The sequence below is a fragment of the Pipra filicauda genome, unplaced genomic scaffold (assembly GCF_003945595.2).
Source record: "Pipra filicauda isolate LSUMZ 115617 unplaced genomic scaffold, ASM394559v2 scaffold31_size4109673_pilon, whole genome shotgun sequence".
NCBI lineage: Eukaryota > Metazoa > Chordata > Aves > Passeriformes > Pipridae > Pipra > Pipra filicauda.
Genome location: NW_024104443.1, coordinates 2190051 through 2207783, shown reverse-complemented (window position 1 = coordinate 2207783; position 17733 = coordinate 2190051). Strand labels below are relative to the sequence as shown.

The window sequence follows — 17733 nt, the reverse complement described above, 5'->3', positions numbered from 1 at the left end:
CTTACACAAATAAATATCATATAGTTTAACTTATGAGATATATGATTTCAAAAACATATTAACTTTGATTTGCAAATGAAAAAAAAAATAAAATAACTGTGTTAAAATTCCCTACAGGGAGCAGGGCCAAGCATGCTATTCCCAGAACCTTAGAGATTATTAACCATGATACTGTCAGACTAATTGTTATTTCAATCACTTTACTAGTCATATACCATATAAGAGATGTTTCATGGACAGGTTGCTCAAAGCCCCATTCAACCTGACCTTTAACATTTCCAGGGATGGGGCATCCACAATTTCTTTGGGCAACCTATGCCGGTTTCTCACCAGCCTCACAGAATACCCACATGTTTCTCCAGTATAACTGATTAGCAACAGTAACCTCCTACTATTCCTATTAAGCTTCACCAAATATTTAGGAATATTTTCATTCTTCCACATAGCTTGAATAAATTAAAACCTATCAGATATCATCACCTAGTTTCATGGCTAGTTAAAACATGTGGAAGACCATGGGGACAACTTCAAAGAAATTCAGCACATGATTTAAATAGAAGTATGTACCCTGCCTTCTGAAAGAAAATTTTCATCTAGAAAATATAGTATCCAAATTTTTCTGTAGTCCTGTTAAATTAATCATATTTAATCTCAGAGAGAGTACAAAAGCATGCCATAGGCTAAATGTGGTTTAAAAATGTGGTAATTATTTTTGGATTCCTTCTGCAGTAAGGATGTTAATTTGAATACCTAGTGGTACAAGTAAAACAAATAAGGAAAATGAAAGAACAATGTGTTATTGCTTCAGTTGCAGCTTGCTGGTACACCTTTCAAATGAAATACAAGTCTCACGTATATCCTGCTTGATTTATGCACTAAAAACCTATAATTTTTCTTTTTCCATGTCCTTTTGATATTTTTTTGCCACCATCTTTCTTTAAGGTGAGAAAAGAAAAAGCAAATAACTTACAATGAAAACTATTTCTATATTGTTTTCTGTTACTACCCTCCTGTTTTCTGCCCTTTCACCCTCCTCAAACCAAACCAATTGCAACTTTTACTTCAAAAGCAGAAGACCTATCTCCTGCTCAACATTCTCTATATAACACCAAGCTGTCAAATGAGGTCAGTTTTCCCCTTTGATATATGAAATCCAAAGGTATTCTACTGTGCATGTTTGAAGTATGAATAAAAAGTGACAAATCAACATTTTTGTCCAAACTGCAGAAATGTGTTATTAGAGCAATGTGAAGGAATATAGATGGGTGACTTCCAACTACCTTAATGGCAGCCTGGTTCAGCATCAATACATCACATCAAAATTTTACTCCATGCTGCACATAAGTAATAAAGTAATTTACAAAAGGCCATCTGTATTGACTAAGAGCTAAGAAAGGGTATTTTTTGAGAGAGAAAACATTTTGCATTTATTCTACCAAGGCGTCTGTAAGAATATTTATTTTGTCTGGAATAAGAACAGCAAAAAGCAAAAATAAGCAGCACAAGCTTCTCTCTTTGGCCCTTGTTTTATTTTCACTGTAAAAATAACCTTGTCAATAAAACGGGTATGTATTTAAACATAAGGAATCACACAGTGATGAGTATTGTTTCAGATTAATTTCAGATAATGCCTGCAGTATACACCTGTGATTAAAACATTTCTCCTAGCTTTTCTCCAAGAAACATATTTCATCTTCAACAGCAGATGAAAACTTACCTTATTACAAAGTCATGGCTATCAATCTCTTTTCCACAGCCACTCTTCAGAAGGATACCAGAATTCCCAACAACTGCACATGTTTTAAATCGGCGATTCTTCATCGGGGAAACTTCAGGGAGAAGGCTGTGCAAATCCTGAGAAATGTTTAGGGTGCGACGCCTGTCCAGTACATAATGAATTACATCTCCTGGCTTGAAGCTGGTTTTGACCACTGAGACATCTCTTTCAGCATCCAAGAACTGAAGAATGTTCTTTCTGCGTTGACAGAAAAACGCACAGATAAAACCCAACGCTCCCTGCTCGAACTGAGTTTATCTAAACAGCAATACAGACTGTACAAGGCATACGACATAAAGCAGAGGGGAGGCAGTGTCAGTCATACTAAGGTCATTTCCCATGCTCTAGGATGGAGTTAGAGAAAAGCTGTTAGGAGGGAGTTCAGATCATGGTTACAATATAACACATAAATACTACAGAAATAGAGCTTAATGACTTCTACAGACAAAGGCACCGAGAGACCAAGGGAAGATAACTTTGGAAATTAAAAGGCATACGGTTTTTGACTATCTTTACAAAATTCTGGAATAAACACATTTTTAAGAAGGACTGTGGCGTTTGTTTTCACAGAAACACAGTTGAATATATGAAGTATTTATGATTTTAAAAATATTATCTCTTAGAAATCAGCTTGGTTCAGAAATGGCTGTGTCTCTCATGTATTCTTATTTCACCATAAGAGGAACATACTCAGTTAGCATAAACTTCCTCCTAATTAACTGAAGTTCAGCTAAAGTTATCCTAATTAACTTGAAATGAGAACACCCACAGTCTTTTGTATCAATTTAAACAAAAATTAAACTAAAATTTAAACTGCAAATTAAACTACTGCCGCTCAGGGTCTAGTCAAGCTGTTAGATGAACTCAAAACCACTTACAAACTCTTCATCACTTTGAACCATTTACTGTGCTTCTCTGCAACTAATTGTTTCAACTGTTAGACAGGTTCAGACACATGTGACCAAAACATGTTGTTTTAATAAGCTACCATGGATCAAGTAAACAGTTATATACTACCAGCCTAGAGCAAGTAACAGGTCAAGAATGGTTGCTTTTTTGTCAGCTGAAGAAGTCAAGTCATGGTAACTGTACCTGCTTATGGGGCTAGTGCATCGGGACGCTCTGCCTAAGTGTGGGTAAAACAGCTCATACTTGACTCTAATTGCAAAAGTTATCAGTAGTGGATGGAGAAGGGTAGATGACCCTACTTTTGGTTTTGAAGAATGCTGAGACTGCTCTGACTTGTCAATTCTAAAGTTAAACATTTTGGGGATGTGAAGAATAATCTTTCCTGACAGAAACTGGCACTGGTGAGGATGCAGCAGACAAAGCCACTGATAAAGGAACGAATAAGCTGATAACTCACCTAAAGCTGCTGAGTTGACACACCTGGCCTGAAGACGTATGACTGACAGTTAATCACTAATACTACAAAAGCCCATCACCTCTTTTTAATGGTAGGGATTTCTAACACAGCCCTTCTTGGAAAGTGTGTGGAGATTCCTCCTTCAAGTGGGGACCCCTCTCAAGGTTACTTCTCAAGACTGAGCAAAAGAGACTTGCCCACAGTCACCGGTATGCGTTGAGTACCATCAATTTCTGCTCAATAGTTTTGCTAGCTTTAGCATCATTGCTTCAATATGGCTTCAACAAATAGTGCACTATATTAGTAGGTATAATTCTCTATATACTGTGTCACAAATAATTCTGATCAAAATATTTTAATCTAATAATTATCATTATGATCATCAATAAATAATTAATTTTATTAATGTAAGTATATTTGGGTTCTCATCCTTAATCCTGCAGAACAAAATTAGGTAAAGGTTCAATTGCACCTATACAATCCTTTAGACATAAACTGGTGACCAAGTCTGGGGCTAAGACGGAATCCAGCCATTCAAAGCTTCCATTCTGCCAATGACAGGTGGGTACTGGTACACTTTTCATACATAAGTTCAAAAGAGGCACTTAATAACTGCAATGGAATGACTAATGTATGAGATGACTAATACCTGCACTGACAGCACTGAGCAGTTTTCAGTATACACTCGACATAAAAAGCTGGGAAGGACTCCAGGCCAGACCTGCAAGAGCCACTGGCAGCTCAGGAATAATAAGCAAAGCCTTACACACTTGTGTCCACCCTTGCTCTGTGAAGCATGTATGTGTGTGAAAAGACGTAGGACCACATTTGAACACAAGTACAATACTCTCAAGGAACTGAGCAGTGCTGAGCTGGGGCAGGGTGTTCAGCATGTGATAATTCTTACAGACACTTTTGCCTCTGCAAATCCAACAAAACAACAAAAACTTTATATTTTCCACTGTTTTCAGTAAGTAAAGTGGAATTTGAAAGGGAACAGATATTTTGTTAAGAGAATGTTATTTTTACATATTAAGTTTTTAGAGCAGAACTTCCTTAGAGAACATCAAAACAGGAAAACATAACTAGAGATGCCACTCTAGCAGTTGCAACACTCACTTACAGCCATAAAGGGGAAATAATCCCCCACAAGTTAAAAGGGATGAACTATAGAAACATCCATGCTCACGAGCCAGGTCTTGTGTCACTGCCTCGAGAAGGAAGAATGTCTGAATCTTGCAAGCAATGACACAAAATACTCACCATGCAACAGATCTTAAAAGCCACAGGGGAAGTGAAACACGATAAAAATATTTTTCAAGTTATTCTTCACATTTCTTAAACTAGGGTAGAAAAAAAACCCGGGAAAGAATATCTGGTATATCTTGGGCTATCAGTTACAGCTGTCATGTATGAATGACAGTATCAGAGCAAAGACAGTTTGTACTGAGGCTCAGAATAACAGAGCAGGATAGGCAAATCCTAAATGTTGCTTTTGGTAAGACCAGGCAAGGTATTTCCGTAAAAGGAAGATGACTCAACTTCAGCCTTTAAGTTGAATGGGCTTAAAATCTCCATGGGTTTGATAGCTTTACTTAGTGGGCACTCTGCAACAGATACATGAATTGCTACACAATGAAAAAGAGCAAGAAAGAAGCAACTGCCCAATCTAGAAGTATTAAAATCTACTAAAAGTATTCACTACCTAGAAGCAGAGTTACTATAGCTGGGTCTGTAAAGGATATGACAAATGCATCAAAAGCTATGAGTAGCATCACCTAAGCTATCCAGAGACTCATTTCACATGCACTCTGACTTGAGAAGGGGTGACCACAAATGAGTCTCAAAAAGCAAAAAAATTACGTGAAGTGTAAGAAACCTAGAGTTCTGATTACAAAAAGTCACGTGATCACCAGAAGATTTGCTTTAGTAATTTAAAGCACTCATCCATGACACCCAGAATGAATGGTCCTAAAACTGTTTCTTGATAGCAAACAAGTAGCAATGTTTGTGCATGAATATAGTATCCAATGTATTATTTAAAAAAGAGGAAGGCAGTGAAGTTATGTAAACAGTGCCGAAAAAATAAAAGCACCTTGGCTTCCATTATTAATTTGGTTATTTACATTCAAAACTTGTTTATCTAAATGCTTACAGAAGTCCTCCAAAAAGAGTTTCACGTGGACCTGAATTAAAATCAGATAATCAACCACTTACTTAAAACAGATGAAATTTCTAAAATGTCTAAGGAATTTATTTTACAAAAAAATTTTGAGATGGGCAGAAATCACTGAATCTTAGTATCTTCTCATATTTTTAAAAATGTTTTCTTATCTGAAGCTGTCATTTGCATATTCAATTAAAAGTACACACAGGTATTACAGAACACAATAGAATCCTCATGTAAGAGATTTGCTAACATTAAAATATTTTTATTGATTTGTCTGACTCTATCCAGATATCTTTTAATACTGAAAGAAATATGATAAAGAATGCAGAGTTCATGCTATTGTTTTAAGTTCCTCTGTGCTACTGACTCATCTGTACCGTGGGGATAGCAGTACTTCCCATTTTCACATAAGTGCTAAGAGGAAATAGTCTAAGGGATGTGACAAAACCTGAACACACGTACATGAGTGTTTCAGTCAGTCTAGATGCTGATTAATAAAAAGAACTTGTTTAAACGTCTGTTCTGTCTCACAGAATAAAAAATAGCACAACAAGGTTATTCTTATTAAACAGACATGACAAAATAATGTCAAATAAGTGCTAATCCACTTCAAGCTGCATATAAAATTCAAAGTAACCTCAATTCCACTAAGGAAAAAAACAGCTTGATTTTTAGCAAACCTTGCAGCAAAGGTGTTCTGCAACCTTAAGCTACGATGTATAAACAAACAGTTTTATTTGAGGTCTCCAAGTTTTGTTATGACAAATAAAACTCTCTCATGGGTGTAGCCTGAACCCTTTTGTGGGCAGGTGAGACAGATGTGGCTTGCTCTTATTTTAAGCCAAGCAGTTGTTTGCAACATCTTTACTTGACACACAAAAACACAGTGTCATAATCTGTGGTTGACCTAAAGTTTTATTTCGACAACCAGAAACAAATTTTCACAATATTTAAGTATGTACTTAAACTCCCGGTTATCTGATAAACTTCATGTAACAGACAGTAATGTCTCTGCACAGCTGTCCAAATGTTGTAGCTATGTATTGCTCTGGAGCAATATGGTGATATTTTTCTCCTTTTCTTCCTTTTTTTTTAGTTTTATTTTGTACTGTAGCCTTTCTACTACGAAATTGTTGTAATGTAAAACTATTCTTCCTCTGCCGCAGAATTGTGTGGATTAAGGAAAGAAAATAAACCACTAAATCATTTGACTTTTAAGATTACAAATAATTTTATATTTTTAGAAATTCTCAAGAAGATTGATGTATGACCTCCAATGCTTTTCCAGGGAAAATCATTTCTTTAGAGGAAGGCAGTGCCAGAAACCCTTGCTGCTGGGGTATTTGGGCTCATCTGGACAGTAACCATGACGGGAAGCCCCTAAAGGGCATCCTCAGTGCCCAGGAAGCTGGGCTAGATCACCAGCAACCACATTATGGAACTCAGTGTTTACCTAATCCTCTCTGTGTGCACTGAAGATGTGCCTCTATCTACAAGTCTTCCAGACTGTGTTTATCTAATACGTTCCTAATAACCTTTTGTGGTGGGGACTTGGCAAACTCCCCATGCAGCCTGTATCAGTGCTTCCCTAGCCTTATCAGAAGCACAATACTTCTCATGCTAGCACTTCTCCCACAGTAACTTGCCTGTGGATCGCAGACTACACTCTTGGCAAAATCCTTCATTTACTTGAGAATAAGAAGCCACTCAAATTTTTTTTTAAACTTTTATTTTTTAAGCTGTGCAGGTCACACTGTAGATTTCTGATTCCTCTTCTTGCTCTCCTGAAGACTTTCTCTGACTAATTCACACAAGTCTAATAAACAACTCAATTTTCTAACCCTAGTAAGTCCTGACACTGCTTCATGCTCCCCAGCTGGAAGGCAGAAGGTGGGTCTCAGCCTTTGAAATCACCAAGGACTACAGCCTAGATAAAGCATGCTTTTTGTCAGCTAAATTAGTTTAAAAAAAAACCACAAAAGAACAAACTCTGTGGTCACAAAACGTCACAGCTTGCCCCTGTAGATGGCTGCAGTTCCAGCTCCTGTTGGCTTCCTGAGGACGCAGTGGAGACTGTGGGTGTTTGCACCTGTTGGGTTTCGCTTTAGTCTGACTAAAAGGAAGTTTAAAGAAAACCTCTTCAAGGAAAGCAGATTTAGAATCATAGAATAGCCTGGGATGGAAGGGGACTTGAAAGGTCATCTAGTCCAACCACGATTTGGATTCATTAAAAACACACCTAACTGCAAATAACCTTGGGACAATTCCTGGCAGCCCCCAGACAACAGAGGCCACACAAACAGTAATGCTGGAGAGTGGGCATGCAAAAGGAAAAGAGGACTTTTAAACAGACCATGATTCAACTTAGGCTTACCATATGCCAGCTTTTCATGAGGATAAGCAAGGTAGAGTAAGACAGACAGGCAAGCAAAAATCCCCTGAGGTTTACTATGACTAAACCAGACCAGAAAGCCCCAGTTCGCATGGAATCTTTGACACACAGAAGATCTGAGGGAAATAGTGCAAATGGCCCCAAAATGTTGCTCCAAAAGCCTCAGAGCAATTGTAGTGCTCCATTGCCAGTTCAGTACATACTGCTTGCACTTCAGGGACTTATCGTAGCTCCTTCATGTAAATTTGAAAGACAAACAATGATAACAATCTGAACCTTTCTAAGGAGGAAGCTGCCCTTATTTTTTTCTTTAGATGCTTTTAACATCTTACAAGTTCTCACACTTTTCTGACAGGAAATTTTCTGTTACATTGCAGAGATAAATACATCCTCAATGTACTTTTTTTAAATTTTGCCTTCCTGCAATTCAAAACCTTCTGTTCCTTCCAAGAGAAGTGCCCATATTTAATCAAAAATAAGTGTGAGAAAATCACACACTGAGACATCAGACTGTAGTTCATTTCATATAGGTCAGAGATGTGCTGGCATCAGCCCTGTGTGGAATTCTTCCCCAGATAGGTTTGCACCATCTCAGACACATCCCTCCTTTCTGAAACTATGGCTTCCAGTACAACTGAAGTTTCCTTATCTCCATAACCATAAGGAAAACCTTCATATTGCTACAGTGAGTAGAAAGGACTTAAGACATAAAACCTTAGCACATGATGGATTCTCTTCCTCATGACTGAAATCATTCAGACAGAAAGGGAACCAAGAAAGCAATCTTCCTTCCCTAGACACAAGAATTATCTATTATTCTTCAAAGAAGTTGTAAGCAATCAGAAGGTAACATCAGTTGGAAAAATCACTCGCCCACCAGACCAATCATGATTGGCAAGGCATCAAATTTCCCACAGTCTCAAGTAATTAATAATACCAATAATGTCCTCTTCGATCACAGAAAGTCTAGCTCCTTCTTCTTCTGTCTGCTTAACATCTCCAAAGGACTGCTGCCCTCCCAGGAGAGCTGCTACACTCCTCAGACTGCCTTTTCTGGCTGCAAAGTCCCAGAGCACCAGAAACCAAGTGAAAGCTTCCCATCCTTCCATGGGGTCCTGATAAAGGAGCTTTTTCATTCATTGACTCCTATCTGAGCTTGGCCTTGCCAAGAATTCACCTTTGAGGCTGACAGACTGGTCACCATCCTAAGCAAAAATAAGTGGACGGAGGTGATGCCCACAGTCAACAAAGCAAACAGCAAAGTATAATATTCTAGATGCCAGCCAACTAGGTTCAACATACTATTGACCAACAGTCCTTGCACAAAGCAAGGCTCACTATCAAATATTTTCTTCATTCTAAAATTGTTAATGCAGGTGTAAAGCTGATATAATACATAAAAGTAGCTGTCATTTATGGGTGATTGTAAGTTTTATGAAATATCTTTATGCTGTACACTAATGGTTTTACAAATTATTTCCCCACTCCTAAGAACTGAAAATGTTTTATGTATAATTCAACAGGCACTAGCTTGTTTTTTGTTTCTCTCTTACCGTTACTTCCTACGGTCAACCTCACACCACAAGACCACCGACCACTGTTCATGTTAATAGTTGCAATAATAAAGCTTGAATCATCTTCATGGTCTACACAGTGCACGTAATATACTTTGGAGGGCTGAACAGTTAGTTAAACCACAAGAACACTCTAGGACTTCACTAGACACATTTGAAGTTAGTCCTGGTAGGTGTGTAAGTGTAAAAATACAGCCAAAATGCTTCTTACTGCTTTAACAGGGAAGAAAGGTGTATAGCAAACCACCTGTAAAAGTGAGAGAAAGCAGATCATTTAGTCAGCATCAGATTGAAACACATCTCACAAGGGGCTGCATGTGGCTTCCTTAGTGAAAAGCTTGCCAAATGTCCCTCCCTCACTGCTGAGTACCATAAGTGAATATGCCATGCTATGTCAGCAAAGAGGATTTCTGGAAAGACTGTGACTGGCTGGTAGCACTGGTTCCTTTCATATAGTTCATGTCAACTTTTGGCCCTACATCACAATAATTTAAATTCTTTTACTGGTTCAGTTAAAACACCTGCTCTCTGCCTCAGTGTTCATGATGGTAGCTATTTCATCTCGAAACAGGACTGGCAGTGTGGACATAACCTCAGCTTGATGCTCTCTACTATACAGAAAATGTTAAGATACAGTAGAACCTCTACTGCTTAAGTTAGTGTACAAGATACACTTTTTTCTTCACTGTATTTATGAGACCCTCCCAAAAAATTAAATCCTTTCCTGCACAATATTTGTAAAAAAACATATTATCATGTCATGATGCTTCTTAAGTGCACAACAGTAATTTATTAAATGAATGTTCCCCTTCAGCCAACAGTAAAGAAAAAAATTATTTTGCAACTTGTGATTTTAGTACATTGAGATGATACTCATGTACTAACAGGTTGGAAAAAAAATCTAAACCATTCTCTATTATTTTACCTCTTTGTCTGAAGGATGTATTTTGCATCTGAAATAGGTGGAAAATTAGCATAACCCAAGTTCCATTTTATGTCTTAATTTTCATAAAAAAAGTTATTGTCATATTTTTACTTTGTTGTTTGGTTTGACCAGCAAGGCATATTGGATTTACATGGTTGTGAAATATGATACTCAATTTTTCAACAAAATGACTGAGAATAGTTATCTGTTTCTACTTATAGTCACTCAACGGCTTCCAAATCAGTTTACTTCACAAATAAAAAACAGTTGTTTTCTTCCAGTTGTCAGACCCATAGCCTATGAAACAAAGTTTCAACAGTATTCCTCTAAAGTTACTTAATATTTCTCCAACATAAATTGTCACTTATATGCATACAAATTTTAAATACCATCACCGATGTTTACAATCTGCTTATCTTTCCTAGACTGTCCTGGAGCAGAAATCAGCCTTTATGGAACAACCATACACTGGTCAAACAGGCTGAAGGATGGTTCTGGATCAAACTCCATTCCTAAAATGCACCTCAGCTGCATTTCAGAGTGTCCACACGGTCTTCATCAGTAGGAAACACAGCTAAATGACTGAGGTCCTTTAACCTAGGTAGTCAAGGAGTGGGGACTCCACAGAGCACTTACCAAGCAGCTGAGTGACAGCTACATCCTCCATAGTATTAATTTTCTGCCTACCCAAATCCTGCTACGCTTTCCATCCTTTATGCTGCTCCTTGGCTTTTTGCAATGGGGCTGCACTGTGTCCATCATACCACAAGGCTTCCAGAACATCAGTCCTTTACTACAGCTCCATACATTTCTGAGCTACCTTTATCTTCTGCGTGTTTTAGGATTAGGAACATAAAATAGCAGTCATTAAAAAAACCCTCAAGTTCCTCATTCAGAGAAGCCATGCTTTCGTACACGGAAACAATGCCTGTTTAAGGAGTTTGGAAAAAGTCCCTTAATTTACAAAAAAAACAATTACAAAACTTAAAAATAAGTAGAAAGGGACATCATACAGAAACCACATTTTAATTAGACCAAATGTCTATTCAAAATCTTAACATTCAGAAAATCAAGTCTAGTCCGCTATGTGATTGTTGCTAAAAATAGTTATTTTCTCTCATTTTTCACAGAATGCAACATTCCTAGTCCTCCACACTGCCAAGTCACGCTCCACATGCTTCTTTCACTGGCCACCTTCCTGATGAAGATGGGGAAGGTATGACAGAACAACATAAAGAGGCATCTGCTTGTTCTTCTCTCAGGGTGCACAGACACACTATGAATACTAACACATATCAGAACTATCCACTCACCCTAACTCTGCTACTGAGTTGCCCCAGCAGCAGCAGCCTAAAGCTCTTTTTGGCCTTTCTGACTTCAAGAAAGAAAACTGCCTAGGACATGGATACTGTCAGTGCCTGACCTGCCATGTGGACCAATCGTGGCCAGTGTTGGATTCACAGCACTTGATGCCCTGGCTCTTGACTCCTGCACCTAAGCTGTCTGTCTAAGCTCCCTGTGCAGTCAAGGGAGGAAAACTGCTATGTTCAGGATACTTTCGGCTGTTCTATTTCAAACCTTTAGGATAAGAGGAAATCATGTCCTAAAAGTGCCAGATTCTCACCACTGACTGTGGAAGAGTTCTAAACAAGCAGCTTCAATGTGGACATACATAATGTAGATGCTGATTGCACAGGTCTGACTGCCACAGCCAGATGAAAACATTTTATTAATTCTTACGAAGGATGACATGATTTCAAGTCTAATGCAATGCAACTGCATTTAACACTGAACCTAAATATATACAGTTATAAACCATCCACCTGCAACTGTAAATCAAATTACTGTTTCCAGACCACAGAAATTATAAGTAACATAAATGAAAATATGAAACGAACTTTTCATTTAAGACACTCACCTGATTTCCATTACTAAAGAAGAATTGATTTTCCAACCTTCTACAGCATGCTGGAAGATTGAGGAGCCACCCTTTCGAATTATCTTATCAGAGCTATTGATCATTGATCTGCTCAAACTCAGTTCACCATCTCTGCAATGCAATATATAAAAGACACAGTTACACCCAAGGCTAACTCCAGTTTTAAGTAATTTACATCCCAAGCACCAGCAATATATCCTTTTATTCACCACAAAAATAAGCAATTCTCTCTCTGCTTTCTAAAGCAAATGAACTGTAACTGTGAAAAAATCTATGGGACAGCTATATCTAAGAGTTGAATATGCAATTTAAGAGCCTAAATATGTTTATATTTGTAATAAAATAGACATAAGAAAAACTACAATAAGCTACAAATTGTGAACCTGGATGAAACTTTATTATGTTTGTGAGGCAGATTCTGCACTTTTAGGTTCCAAATTTCTAGTACTAAACTAACAATTAAGTGCTACCTTTCAAGCCTTTGCCCAGCAATTGCTGCAAATCTGCAATACTGGCCTAATAGATTTTTTTTGCCTCCTGTTGATACTTAAAGACTTTTATGGACAAAATTCTGGAATTTAATGGCACACAAACCACAAAATTTCCCCCTCACTTCCTGAAATTTGTGTGCACACATCTAAACCACCCCAATTGTCTTATCATGTCCATCAGTCTTGTAATATTCATAACTTTTGACAAGGTAACCTTAAAAAATAAAAAACTACAATAAGTAGTCAGTCAACCACTGAACACCTGATGAGCAATCATAACGTTATCAGTTGAAATATTAGCCAGTAGGGTCACACAAATGGGATAAAGAATCCAAAACACTGCAAGAACGACTTAAGGTGTTAGCAATAAAATCCATTTTTATCTCCATATGTTTCCATTATCTTCCATACCACTCTCTTTTAGGTGCCAGAGCAATGTTCAGCTGAGTTCAAACACAGCTATTAATCATAAACATATCAAAGTTGTTGAATATAACATTCTACCATGTAGAACGTCTTGTAACACAGGAGTATACAGAACAGTAACATACAGAAATCTCCTTCTCTGTTAAATCAGCATGCTCTGAAATACTGCCAATAACCATAACTTGCAAACAGAACTTCTGACCACAGCCCTTCAAACAATGAAATGGAAAAGATGTGAGACTGTAAGGTTTTCAGGGAATTGCTGACTCTTGTTTTCCTGTGGCTGTAAGTTCTTAAAACAATTGGATCCCAGCCCTCAATAAGAACTACAGCAACATTACTGCAGGATATATAAAGCAGTAATAGCTGGTAAACTATATAGCAGGCTAAACTCAAGCTAACCTGCAATGGGACATTAATTAAGCTAAATTCAGAAAACGGGTAACATGCAGTAATTTCTAAAAAGATCCATCATTGCGAAAGCCTCTATAAGTAACAAACCGGTGTTATACACTTCACCAAAACCAGCCCTGCATTACTCACGGCTCTTTCTCCCTCACCATCCCCTCCACCAACACCCCGCAGCCCTGACATCTCTCCGATGCAGATGTAAGGCTGCCACCTATCGAAAACCTGCAACTTTAGGTACAAGACCTGCGGCAAATTATCTAAATACCACTAACTTGAGAGCACGGGAGGATGCTGCGCAAGTCCCTAAATTATTAATGAGAATGCAATTTATACTTTTTGCTATATTAAATTTTTTTATTCCCTAAAATTTTTCCATAATGGTTGTAATAATATTTATTACATCTATACTCCTGCATATATTTTCTAGATGCATTGAGTGCACGCATCTAAAAGAAGATTACCAAAATATATCCAAGTAAAGTCCTCAGTCTAAAGGTACTTCAGAGATGTCTTTAGTTTATTCTGGGTTAAATATTATTTAGCAGACACTTGAACATGAGATAGTTGACAACAACAAAATACATTGCCAACACTTAAAGCGCCATAGCATTTGAAATGTCGTTTTCTTCCATATTCACAATTTACATCTGTAGTGAGCTATATAGCTTGTACATGAAAACAGTGTTAAAGTACGTTCTTATGAGCTAAAAGAAGGTCCCAGGCACTTTGTGTTAAAGTACTACTATGAACACAAATGTACTCACTTACATCCTCCTCTCCCTTTTATTGGCATTGTTCTATTTAATTTTCACTTAAAGTAATATTAAATAAACTAACACATAAAAAGAAAAAAATTTCTCCAGGTAACTCTTCATTGCGTAAATAACCGTGAAATAAAGTTGAGTTACTTTGTATCTTCTAGAATCACTGCAAATCCTGTCATGTAAATGAAACAGCTGCCATAATGTGACAGCAACTTACAGCTTACAGTGTCAGCCTTCACTCTGAACTGCCTTGCCTTGGCGACCAATCAGACCAATATCATGAGACAATCTCTTCTCCTGAAGATAGCTCATTAAATAAAGTAACTTCCTTCAAGCATATTCCATATCACTGGAAGATGACACTGTTTAAGAAACACTGCAACGTCCGTGTTTCATTACTTGCTTAACCTTTAAAGGGACATTACTGTCTATTTGAATCGGGGGGTGCTTTGCAATTATTGTCATAGCAAACTTTGCTACGGAAGCACACGGTTTAAGGTTTATCATATAATTTGGAACTGCATACAGTCCATTTTGGAATATCTAGAGTTTACTTGAGGTTTCACTGATAACCATAAAACACACCATCCTGAGCATTCATAGTTCTGTATTACTGGTACTTCTGAAAGCAAAGCATCCCGCAGAAAAGTGACTTTGCTCGCCCACACGGCCAGTCAAAAATAACCAAATGTCATGAACCCCTAGTTCTGGAGAAAGGCAAGTGTAACACCAATATTGGCAGCAGATAGTAGCAATACACTTAGGAGTTTTTTTCTGCTTCAGACAGTAACGAATGGGATGACAGGCTGTGAAGAGAAATGATATTTCAACAGCGAAAGTGACTAGCATCATGCTGTACAAGAAGTCTCACTGATAACAAAGAAATAAATATATCACTAAATCATCTGGCAGAAGTACATTACATTACATTTTAAAGTGTTTGTTAAGAACACACATATGACAAATTACACTTATTTTCTTTTATTTAATATTAAAACATCAGTTCATTTTAGTACCTTTTCAATTGTGTCAAATCACGTGCAGTAAGCTGGAGGGAGCTTTTTCTTTGCAAACTTATATATGGTAATTTCTGAATAATTTTAACAGCTACCTCTAGTCCAACAGGAAGGAGTATCTTTAATGACAATTCTGCCTCACACACTGATTTTCACGTGTGTTTTCACACACCTATAACCCCAAAATTTTAAACTTCTGTACATCTCCTAAGTCTACAGATAGCTTTGTGGCAGAAGCTGGGGTTACACCCAGGCTGAACAACAGGGAAAGATACCAGCAAGTTGTGAAAATCTTGAATAACATGGGAAGCAAACAATGCACGCACACAAATGAGGCAAGCCCCTGCTCCCGGGAAATCCGGGGCCACTGCTGCCCAGCTGTGCCCAGCTGCCTGTGCCCCGCTGTCGCACTAGACTGCCTGAACAGGGAGGAGGGATGTACTTTCTGTCTTTAACTCTGGGGCCAAGCGGGGACTAAGTAGGCTATAGTTGCCGCAGCTTTCTCCAGGTCTGTACGGGTACTTAGAACCTCCTTATGCCTACTCCTCAAATTAAGGCAAGAAGATGAAAATCTGCTGTGAATGGCATTCTCCCCCCAGTCGACTTGCAAAAGCAAACAAAAAGCGTGAGCCCCTACTCAGCTTTTGCTGATTTCATTAAGCGATCAAGACATTTATGCAATACTCCAGTGAAAACAAAATCTTATACTCCTCCAAGGAGAAACCCAGCTTGGCTGAAAAACCAAGGTCTCCATAGGATAGCTGCAAGTTGGGAGAAAAATGACGAATACTGGCATTCACATACATAAACACAGCGACCGACAAAGAGAAACCTGAGGTGCAAAGAGAAAAATGGCAAGGGACTCTTCGCCTTTTGTTTTCAGCCGAAGACAGGCAGGAGGGGGAAAGCATGTAACGGACGGTTTCAGCGAGGGACCAGAGTTTCCAGCAGAGGAACCTCCGGAGCTAAGCGGAATGACCCACACCCTCCCTGCGCAAGCATCCCTGAGGAGCACTGAAGTTATGTCGAGCTCCCAGGCAGAACTCCAAGGACGGAGGCAGGAGTCACCTGCACCCCGGCAAACTCGCACCTCCCCGACAGGTTCCCAAGGCAGGAAACGAGACACAAGGCGCTCCGGACCGGAGGGCGCCGGGGCATCTACCGACCCCGGCGGGGACGCGGAGGGGACCGCGGGCACCGACACGGCCGCGCTGCCCACTCGGGGAGCCCTCCCGGCGCGGCGCCCCGCAATTACCCGGCGAGAGGTGCCTCTTGGCGCTCCTCGGTCCGCGCTATTTCCTTCGTCTTATAGAAGATGAGGAGGAGACTTATGGTGCACACAGTCCACCTCTTCCTGACGGAACGCATGTCTTCTGCGAAACGTGGGCCCCCTCCCCCTTTTCCTTTGTTTGTCAGGGGTGTGCGGGGAAACAACTCCTCATGCAGCAAGAACTGCCAAAAACACGGCGATGCCTGGGGTTTTTTTCCCCCTGGAAATAATTACAGCAGAAAAAAAAAAATAAAACCAGGCGGGCGCAGAGCCTGGGGGGCTGTTCGGCGTTTAGTTTGTATCTCTTTCGCCCTGTCCAGCAGCCGGGCGTGCAGGCGGTGGCTCGCTCGCCTTGAGCCGGGGAGACGAGCCCGGCCGTCGCCGCTGCTGGCCCGCCGAGCCGAGAAGAAAGCTCCGCTCCCGCTCCGCGTCCGGCTCCGCTGCGGCGCCGCTCGGCCCCGGGGGCGCGGCCGGTGCCGCCCCCGGCTCGGCGGGGCGGGCGCGGGCGGAGCGCGGCCAATGCGCGCCCGGCGGGGGCGGTTCCTTGGGAACGGCGAACAGACGGCAACCGCGGGTCCGGGGAGCGATGGTGAGTACAACCGGGTAGCTGTGTTTGGGGGAGGCGCGGCTTCCGACCCTGGCACATGGCGGGAGTACGCCGATGGCCTGTTGGGCGTCAGAAAGTTCGAGCGGAGGAGCGCCAACGCGGTGCCGATGGAAAGGAACGGTTTTTGTTACTTTTTAATTTTTTTCCCTTCTCTGCCCCAATGGACGGTTGGAGGTTGAAAAGGGCACTGGAGGGAGCCCGCCTTGGCAGCTGCCCCAGCCGCGACGGGAGAAGGTGGGCATGCGGGAGGGGAGCGACGTGGCCCCCGCACACTCCCTGGCGGGAGTTCCGGAGCCAAATCCGCCGCCCGCGCCCCGTTCCCCGGCGTCCTGTTTCACCCACGCGGTCTCAACATATCCATTATTTTCCCAACTTCTGCTGGGGCGGTTTCTCTGCAGCTCACAAAAAAAACCCCGAACCCCAAACCGAAACGAAACAAAAAAATCTTAAAAAAGCATAATGCAACCTGAAAAAATAAATTATTAGCTATATCCGCTTTTCTCAGTATTGTTTTGCTCTCTTCAAAGTGACTAAGCTGCCCTGGAACTATGCTTGGGCTCTGTGACAGGGAGCTGCCCACAGCTCTCAAGTTTGCATTTGTGTAG

The 17733-nt window shown here is 40.1% G+C and overlaps 1 protein-coding gene across 2 annotated transcripts in view; it reads right to left on the bottom strand.

Annotated features, from left to right (window-relative positions):
- Nucleotides 1-16921, bottom strand: part of ST8SIA4 (ST8 alpha-N-acetyl-neuraminide alpha-2,8-sialyltransferase 4) — a 56385-nt gene extending 39464 nt beyond the window's left edge. Inside the window, exons 1-4 of one of the 2 annotated variants that reach the window (XM_039383681.1) lie at nucleotides 16507-16921; nucleotides 12123-12254; nucleotides 9491-9526; nucleotides 1718-1975 (exon numbers count right to left, since the gene is read on the bottom strand). In XM_039383681.1, the coding sequence (XP_039239615.1) occupies nucleotides 1718-1975; nucleotides 9491-9526; nucleotides 12123-12254; nucleotides 16507-16619 (539 nt within the window). In that variant the 5' untranslated portion in view covers nucleotides 16620-16921. The remainder of the gene's footprint in view (nucleotides 1-1717; nucleotides 1976-9490; nucleotides 9527-12122; nucleotides 12255-16506) is intronic. The other variant, XM_027718991.2, reaches the window with a different exon arrangement.
- Between the last annotated feature and the right edge of the window lie 812 nt (nucleotides 16922-17733).